This window comes from Aegilops tauschii, chromosome 6 (genome assembly GCF_002575655.3).
Source record: "Aegilops tauschii subsp. strangulata cultivar AL8/78 chromosome 6, Aet v6.0, whole genome shotgun sequence".
In the NCBI taxonomy this organism is placed as follows: Eukaryota; Viridiplantae; Streptophyta; class Magnoliopsida; order Poales; family Poaceae; genus Aegilops; species Aegilops tauschii.
The window spans coordinates 7,110,637-7,119,776 of NC_053040.3; the positions used below are offsets into that span (position 1 = coordinate 7,110,637).

Genomic DNA, 9,140 nt, shown 5'->3' on the forward strand with positions numbered 1-9,140 from the left:
AATCTAAGTATTTTTCGGATACTTCCATATGGACTGCTACTTCTAGCCCTCCGAAATCAGCTTTCTGGTCATCAATTCTTAGAATGCTCCCTAAACTCAAAGCTCATCCATTCTTAAAACACATCATCCAATGTAACATTTCCACTTGGAGTACCCCTTGGTGCTCGGCCTGGACCAATATTCATAATCACCTTGTTATCCAACCTGCTAGTTTCATCTATCCTGCTCGAGTTAGTGACCTTTGGCTGCCGGGGCAAAAGGCATGGAACAATGATCTTATCTATTCTCTTTTTGAGGAGCCCACGGCGTCTACAATCGTTCACACTACCATCATCTAGGACAATTGCCGAGATATTCTTGTTTGGGATCTTGCTCCTAATGGAAAAGTGCGGCTCAAAGTCTACTTATAAGTTATGTTTGCAAGATATTCAAGCAAAACCGAGGAATCGGCCTTTTCTGGTTTCGCGTCAGGTTAAAGCTCTTCTAAAGCAAGTTTGGAAACAAAAACTGATGGCCCCAAAAGTCGTCAGGTTAAAGCTCTTCTAAAGCAAGTTTGGAAACAAAAACCGATGGCCCCAAAAGTCCAGACTTTTGCCTGAAGGTTGCTTCGGAAAGCCCTTCCAACAGGCTTGAGAGCTATTCTATCTCCATCCATATTTCGAAACAGTGTTGTCGTTGTGCTCAAGACAAAAATGAAACACATTTTTTTCTTTTCTTTTTCCTTTGTGACTTTGCTAGAGCAGGATGGTTTGCGCATCCTTGATACTTTAAAAGTGATCTTTTAACGAAAAATCATCTTTCTATGCAAAGTGTTATTCTAGCTTTGCTTAATATGGACCGTCCATATGCTACTGTGCCCAATATTTTTAATTTTCTGTGGTGCATATTCAAGTCCAGATGTGATTGTCTTTTTGATAGGAGGTGATCATTCCCACATCAGCTACACATGGCTGCCTTAGCTTTCGACGACAAGCAAAAGTTTCAAGTGGCTCCCTCCTTAGATGATCGCAATGTCGTTACTAATACTAGTTCCCCTGATAGTGCTATTATGTTGCCACCACAGGAAAGCACTCTTAAAACTGATCTTGTTGTTGATGGTGCTAAGATCTATCTGATGCTCCTTTCAGGTGCTCAAAAGTTCCAGGTTTACCAAATGGCATTGGTGTCTTTCACAAATTCGTGCAAGACAAGAATGTCGACGTAGAGCTCAAGCTCAGCCCCGATCACTACTTCGCCCCTTCAAGCAGAAGCGCTTGCTCTCCTTGCAGTCAAAATTACCCAACTCTTGCAGGTCGCGCAACCAACTTTCCTGACCGGCAACATTTCTTTGGCAAAGGCAGCTGCGACCAGAACTGTTTCTGCTGACTCCACTCCATGGGCAATCAGAGCACCACTTGCAGATTTCTTTAGGATTACAGATGATCTCCATTCACGGGTGTCTCACATTTCTCCGGAGATAAATGGAGTTGCTCACAATGATGCTCGCCAGGTTCTTAGTACTGCTACTGAACCTGTCTTCAGCCGCTTTGGTTCAGCTCAGAGGAGCATGCTATGCCCTGTAACTTCTATCCTCTCTACCTTGTCTCTACAGGGCTTTGTACTTCATGCTCTATTCTGCTACTAAACTGGATATATTGGCGCTCTGAGAGCCTTTTCTTGTTCAAAAAAAAAAACTTAAGGTTTTTCAACCTGAAAACTCAAACAATTCATAGTGAAAATCTGCAAGGCAACATAACCCAAATTTTCAGGGAAGACGATTATTAGGCAGCGTGAATGACAGGCACCTAGCGAAGAATCAAACTACTACTCTGCTGTCAAATATTCGGTACCCACATGCACATCCGTAAGGTTAAATAAACTCTCTACACGCACGCTTCGCTTCAGTCGCTTTCCTGAGAGTAGAACATCTGCTTCAGAGCACGGGGCAGCTCCAGGACAATCTCCGCGTATGCTGAAACATAGAAAGAAATTTGGGGAGCAAAAGTACATATAGATCAGAACAAGCTCAGCACAGAGTTGTATGCTTTTTAACTACAAAGAGGAGAGGGGCAATGGTTAAGATAGGAGGAACCTTCTGGCAAACTCAAGGTCTTCAACGCGTTCTCGGCATAGGAGAGGCGAGATGGTACAGGCTGAGCACGGCGGTCTGCTGCGGATATTCTCTTTGCAGAGCGAAGCGGCCAGGCCAAGACCCTCGCCTGACTAGGCAGGGTCAAGATTAGATCCGAATATCGGATACTCACCGTAACCTTGCTGCTCAAGTCACACAGGAGAAGAAACTTGAGTCTCTAGAGTGCACAATATGCAGTTTCAGTATATAAATGCTACAGATCATATAAAGGAGAACACTGTGTGGATTAGAATATTTTAGTATGAGCATGGTTGTACTACAGCAAAATCTAACAGCAGGTTTGACCTTACCATTCAAAGTCTTCCAATGTAAACTCTATCAAGGTATATGGAAGACTGTAGAACAATTCCCCGATTTGGTTGCCGTAGAGCTCCTTGATAAGACGAACCTTGAACATGAATTCAATGGAAAGCATTAGAATTATAAACTTCACTGTGATCAACGCAAACGGCACGAAGACTAAAAAATATAGCTGTTTCAAATTTCAAATAAGTAGAATCACGGATAATAAATATATTTTATTCACCTAATTTTGAATTCAAAGTTCATTGTTACAGGTTATCACCTAGAACCTGTGGTTTGAACCATGATGTTCTCTCTTCTCTAGTCTAGCGGTGAAGCAGAAGTTGTATGCCCGAAACACTTTATGAAAAGATGGAAGGTACTTAGGAATTACCCGAATATGTCATGTGTAGGTAAATCACAATAGGTAAATTAGCTTGGTGAGGTGTAACTACGAAAATAATACCACCAAAGCAATAGGGGAGGTTAGTTGGACTGCCGTGGCCCCCCGGCCCAAAATAATCTTAGTTAACCCACACATTATATATCCCCTTATAAACACTATATGGATTTTTTTTTGAAACAATCATGTTTTTTATAACAAATTCAGAAACTATATGACTGAACGCATAAAAATCAAATATATGACCCCGTCGGCCTCCTGCTGGCCGAAGATGAGCTTTTCAGCCAACTCCAGGCCGAAGTAGAGTCTTCGGTCTACTTGCGGCCGAAGAGCACTCTTTGGTCATCTGTAGGCCGAAGAGTACTCTTTGGTCATCTATAGGCTGAAGAGTCCTCTGGGACCACTCCTCGGCCGCAAGTAGACCGAAGACTCTACTTCGGCTTGGAGTTGGCCGAAAAGCTCATCTTCGGCCAGCAGGAGGCCGACGGGGTCATAGATTCGATTTTTATGCATCAGGACGTATAGTTTCCGAATTTGCTATAAAAATCATCATAGTTTCAAAAAAAAATCCACTATATGGCCACACCTACAATCTTAGTCCATGGCCTAATTGGTTTCCCTTCTTCAGTTCTTCTCCAAACCAAGGAATAAGGTAATCTTGGACCTTTTTGCTTGACTAGATCCCTTACTCGGCCCAGCTGCCACATCCCACACAATGACAAGCCAAACAACAAGGCTCACTCATCAACCGGACCAATTCACACTCTCCTCTCACACCCCTAGCCCAATGACGGGGCCCCCTTGCCCTTGGGGGTGACACCCAATGCCGAGGCACAACACAAAGGCAATGCTGGGTTGACGACTTCAAATCTAAGGAAGCATTGTGTTGCAAGTGACTGAATCAAGGATCTGTGTGGGTAGCTAATCTCAGAGAGGTGACTGAATCAAGGATCTGTGTGGGTAGCTAATCTCAGAGAGGGTTAACCTTAGCCAAAGTGGAGAGATGCTATGGTCCTCTTGGATTTTGGATGGAAAAACAGAGGTGAATTAGAGTTATTCCCAACACAGAAAGATTAACATGTCATATAGCAGTGGCCGTCTTTAAAGTACATGGAGATTTCAAACTCTAATAGAAGGAATATGGATATGGCATAAGTTTGCTTCACAGCTCAGATAACGCAATGATGTCCAAGATCTGTTTTTAAACAACACGAGTACATCATAACTACAGGCCTATAATTCAGGCATAAGCATATAAGGTTTTATCACCTGATTTCTTGCATTTCACAAAGGATAATATAATAAAAGGGATATAGTGTGTACAGGCAATTTACATTTGGGAGCAACTCCTAAATCTGATACTGACCTGTTCTCTCCTGTCAATATACGACTGCAAAATTTCTTCAAGATGATCAATAAACCTCTGCAAGGAAAAAGGAGCCATGTAAGCAGATAGAACTATTTGAATAATTGCACAGAAAATGCAAGGGGCCCATGAGGAAACTTTACGATGGCGTTAGATGACAGGTGGTCAGTTTCTACTTCTCGAATCGGCAGAAAGAAAGGCAAGGTGTGTTCAGTCACAGTCATCTTTTCAAGGAATGACTTGCTCTCCAAAACGCAATGATAAATTTCACAGGGCTCTCCTGCAAAATATAATGTGCATGTTATTTAGTGCAGCATACCATGTGTCTAGAGTTTCTATGTTCTTATCTTATTTCTTTTTGATAACTTATTACGTATCATGCTTAGATGTTGTAGTAGCATTATTCAGAATGTCAGGGTTTGCACAATGAAATAAGTATGTTTTGATCTGAAGCAAACTAATTCTATGAAATAACATCGCCTCTGCATATCTTACACAAAGCTTTGCATGGTACAATTCTGACATTTCATGGAAAATATGATATGGAAAATGTTAAGTGTAATCACCAGCGAAGAATGTCTCATACTGTATACCAATTCTGGCACCATCCAAACAATAGATAACCTACGAAATATAAAATATTTAGTCAGATTAACTGACAAAATAATAAAACTAATGGAATAGGTACATTAGTATAATACAACATGCCAAGTCATGAACATAATTCCATTCTAAGGAAGACAACAACATAATGCCATGTTACAAAGTAAATGAAACATGGTCTGAAGGCTAAATTCAGTTTCGGTGGTCACTTGTACGGTTGTACCAATCCTAGGAAGAGAACAAGAATGAGAAACTGTGACACAGTGCACCCCAGCCCACACCAACATTACTGGTTCGCCAATCATGTTGTAGCCAAAAGAGTTAGGTGAACTGTAATGAACTGATCACAGAACACTGCAATACACCAACTACATCCCAGGTTCAATTAACTAACCATTTAGGAATAGCCTCAACCCTACCCCCCCCCCCCCCCCAACACACACACAAACCATTGGCAGCAAATGAAAAATATCAACCACCCATTGATAAACTACAGTATAAAGAGTAGTCTTTATGGTAGCCAAAGCTGGACTCGAGAGAATAAGGTTACCTTATTTCTGATTCTATAAGTCGTCCTTGATTGAAATTGAGAGTCTGTTGGAATGTTTGCCAGGTTGACCATCGCCTTCCTTTCAGCCTCTATATGGACCTGGTCTATGAGATAAAGCAAACTTGTTATAAACTCAAAATGCACAGAGCAAACAGTGTATTTCATGTGGAATCAATATGAGAATATGGTGCTTCAGATTAAGTACCTTCTCACGGATAGTTGCCAGCAAGCCATCATTCCACTGCTCATCATCTATTGAAATCTCTACAAAAATGCAAAAGCCTAAGTTTAAGAAATGAAGCTGTAGGATAAAAACTGATTAAAATTATACTACTATCACTCTATCAGACTGTATGAGAAGACTAAATATGTGTCATACTGGCTGTAACGACACAATACAAGAATATGAAAATACTTCCAAGAAATACAAGATACTCCCTCCGTCCCAAAATAAGTGACTCAAATTTGTACTAGCTTTAGTACAAAGTTGAGTCACTTATTTTGGGACGGAGGGAGTAGTAAATAAAGGATCTGCCATTTTATCCTCAAGAAAAGAGGCAGCAATGTGCAAAGCAGTATACCACACATACGTAAGTGTGAAATAATTAGTCAGATAAATATTTCCAACTAATTACAGATGAGTACTTTATAACTAAGTGTGGAATGAAAGGTTTTGGTTCATGTTAACCCAAATATGGTTTTAGATTTTCCCAGCGAAGTAGATCTATGAATTTCAGTACATATATCGTTAAAGAAAAGAGGCAGCAATTTCAGAGAATCAAAGTACTACAAACATATTAATTATGCTATGCATTTAGTAAATAGCTAAGGTTGCTTAAGTTCCTACATAATGAACTCTAGTTCTGGTCAAATGGAACTGGAAATAATCATTAACGATCTGTAAGTGTTTTTGCAAAAATGGTGGAGACTTTGTGTGGGTTAACAAGTTACCAATTTGATGTTAAAGCCGCATTTATTTTTTTAAATGACAACTAGTTCGTCTAAGCATGGAAAGTAAACAAAGGCTCCTGAGTTCCCGAAAAATTGCAGAAGGAGATAGTATAACAAATAAGTTCCACATACTATTTGGTACTGGAAGTTGCTGACAATCGTATTTTTCTAGAAGGTAAACATCAAAGGTGCTGAAGCAAACTGTACCTTCGGTTTGTGCAACTCGTGCAGCCTCAAATTCTTTCTGTAGACGCTCAAAAATCAGCTTATCAGAATCCCTAAAATAATAGTGAAAATGTAAAAAAAATGTTTTACTAGTCATGCGTCCACATATTTAAAGATAACATCTGCATATAACAGTATGAGACAACCAGTAATTGGGGGGGGGGGGGGGGGGGGGGGGGGGGATGCAATGTCTAATAGAAATGACACTATACTTCAGGAAAAATCATCTCAGATATGACCCGAATATGCTAGGGATAAGATGATAGAATATATGTGTTTTTAAACTTGCAGACTAACATATCTGAAAACACATTTCATTGCTTATATAGAATATATGTGTTCTTAAAAATCTGGTAGAATTATTATTCTGCAATTTTGCAGCAGATGCACATGAACATTGCATTAGAAAACAGGCTCATTATGGAACTTAGCAATCAGCAGTACTGTCCTTCCTTAACCTTTTGGTACTTTTAGATCGTAACTTCACTTTAACTTCTTTGAAACATAATCTCATCAGTATCGCGATAATGGTACTATAGTTCAGAAAAATGAAAAAATGCATTTGCATATGTCGAATTTAGATAAACTTGAGCTCCTCCCCCCCTTTCTTTTGCATGTATCATTTTTCGACCACTATTATTTGCTTCAAGTTGAGCACATCCATAGGAAGTTAAACAGTAAGGATCATTCAGAGAATTCGATGCAGTTGCAAAGATATTGGGAGCATAAAATTTTGCCAACAGAAAGGACCAAGGAAATTGTGACTGTTTAAGCACCTAGTTTAAATGAAAGCTACACAAGGATGACGTTGCAGTTTCCCACATTGGAAACTGGTGAGAGGCTTAATGCTCTGATTAAGTATCGTAAAAGAGCAACCGCAAAAAAAAAGTATCATAAAAGAGGAACCATAAGTTTGCAAGCAATTAGCTAGCAGTTTGAACAGAGTTGTTGAAATTTTGCTTATGCAAATGTCACATGCTAAGGAATCTGTACAGTATTTATAGTAAATCAATAAACACTGAGTTGGCCAGCTGAGTCGACATCCGACAAGTTATTAGAATCCAAAAGCTTGGACAAAAAAAAAAGATCAGAGAAAGGAGTACCGCGAGAGGCGCTCTTTCAGATCTTCATGCCTTTTGAGAACATTTAACACTGCAAAAGTAAAAGGGCAACTATGGGTAAGATAGTAGGGCAAGAAGCTTCATAGAATCGATAACATGTGGGTAAGGGGTAAAAGATTCCTTGAGAGTGGAGATATTAATAGTTACAACTACTGAAGAGAAAGGTTATTACGCCGTGAGCGTGTGGTCTCAAGTTTTGTTGCGTCTTCCTCTCTTGCATAAGTCTGCAGTTAATGGAAAGGCAGGGGGAAGGCAATTAACACCAGTCAAAACACATACACCAAAGACTTACAATAGCAATCCATATGTGTGTAGATGATAGTATACCAGCTCTGATAATGAGTGCTGGCGCCTCCTCAGCTGCTCCCCATGCTGCAAAATACAAGGGGGTTAAACTGGAAGAATTGTGAAACTTGAGTTCCTGGTGTATTAATTCTGCTAGATTAGACAGTGTAAATGCAGCAACAAGCGGTGTTGAATGGCGGGAGGTGGGTTTCCGGCCGGCCGTACCTCCGTGGGGGAGCTCAGGGCCAGCGTGACGGAGAGGTCCATCCGGTCCGAGGCCAGACAGGGGCGGCGGATCTAGATGCGGACGGGGCGGAGGCAGCAGGGCCGCGGCGGGGTCGAACGGGGACGGCGACGGCGGCCACGCGCGTGAGGCGCGGAGGGGCTGAGGCGTCGGCGGCCACGCGGAGCTGCGGCGCGGCGGCACAGCGGTGGCAGACCTGCAGCTGCAGGGGAAATTTTAGGACGGCGATTTGTGGGATTATTAGGGCTTGGAGGCCGCGTCGTGGTCCACATACCCGTCGGGGGCCGCGGGGGAGATGGATGGCCGCCGGCGTGAAGACGGTGGACGGGGGATGAGGTGGGGAACCGGCCGTCGGGGCGTCGTCGGAGGTCGCCGGTTAGGGGTGAGCGCCGCCGGGGATGAGGGGTAAGGGGGCACGCAGATTCAGTGTTATGATACGATGGGCCAAGTCGGGAGTGTTAGGATGATCTGGGCCCAACGGCCGGGCCCTTAGATCTGCGCCCTGATCGGGGCGCTCAACCCATTATGGTTGACGGGCCCCTGTCACCTGTACTATATAAAGAGATGGGGGCTGGCGGCTCGCATCACGAGGTTCGTCACGACGCCGTACAACCCACCTACACCCCTACCGATCTAGGGTTAGTGCAGTGCTGATGGGAAGCGCCGCCACCACTTCACCGCCCACGATCTGCCATCACCATCGCCGGCATCCACCATGGCCACCCCATCGAGTTCATCCGGCCAGGCAGAAGGTAAATCACCGGATTGATCTAAGCCTACCCGATCCAGAGAATACAACAATGGTATCAGGCCATGCTAGGCTAAGATTTTCGGTACAAAGAACAAACAGAGAAAGAAAGATCCCTCCCTCCTCCCAAGAACCCTAGACAGGGCAAAGAAAAATTCCTCAACGGACAAAGAAGTGTCACCGCAAGGTCGCGCCATTCCTCTCGATCCCGAGTCGCATCGGCATGCCGAG

At 42.7% G+C, this 9,140-nt stretch overlaps 1 protein-coding gene across 4 annotated transcripts; it reads right to left on the reverse strand.

Annotated features, from left to right (window-relative positions):
• Nucleotides 1-1,680: 1,680 nt before the first annotated feature.
• Nucleotides 1,681-8,607, reverse strand: LOC109734438 (uncharacterized). 4 transcript variants are annotated; one of them, XM_020293643.4, is made up of 14 exons: nt 8,436-8,607; nt 8,143-8,363; nt 7,960-8,004; nt 7,805-7,856; nt 7,615-7,663; nt 6,494-6,564; nt 5,541-5,599; nt 5,336-5,434; nt 4,749-4,806; nt 4,326-4,462; nt 4,183-4,239; nt 2,422-2,519; nt 2,072-2,253; nt 1,681-1,951 (listed from the first exon to the last, which is right to left on the reverse strand). In XM_020293643.4, the coding sequence occupies exons 2-14, from the start codon at nt 8,182-8,184 to the stop codon at nt 1,881-1,883; spliced, it is 1,020 nt and encodes a 339-aa protein (XP_020149232.1). In that variant the 5' UTR covers nt 8,185-8,363; nt 8,436-8,607; the 3' UTR covers nt 1,681-1,880. The 4 variants fall into 4 exon arrangements, with proteins under 4 accessions (XP_020149232.1, XP_020149233.1, XP_020149235.1 ...); XM_020293644.4 differs by having other exon boundaries at nt 8,143-8,357; nt 8,436-8,562; XM_020293645.4 differs by lacking the exons at nt 1,681-1,951; nt 2,072-2,253 and having other exon boundaries at nt 2,418-2,519; nt 8,436-8,599.
• Nucleotides 8,608-9,140: the final 533 nt, after the last annotated feature.

Excerpts from the sequence above, each read along its gene's own strand:
- LOC109734438 (XM_020293643.4), bottom strand. The coding sequence starts at position 8,184 with ATGGACCTCTCCGTCACGCTGGCCCTGAGCTCCCCCACGGAG. Across the intron at positions 7,664-7,804 it reads TGAGACCACACGCTCACGGC|TGTTAAATGTTCTCAAAAGG; the intron begins GTAATAACCTTT and ends TTACTTTTGCAG. Across the intron at positions 4,463-4,748 it reads GTATGAGACATTCTTCGCTG|GAGAGCCCTGTGAAATTTAT; the intron begins GTGATTACACTT and ends TATATTTTGCAG.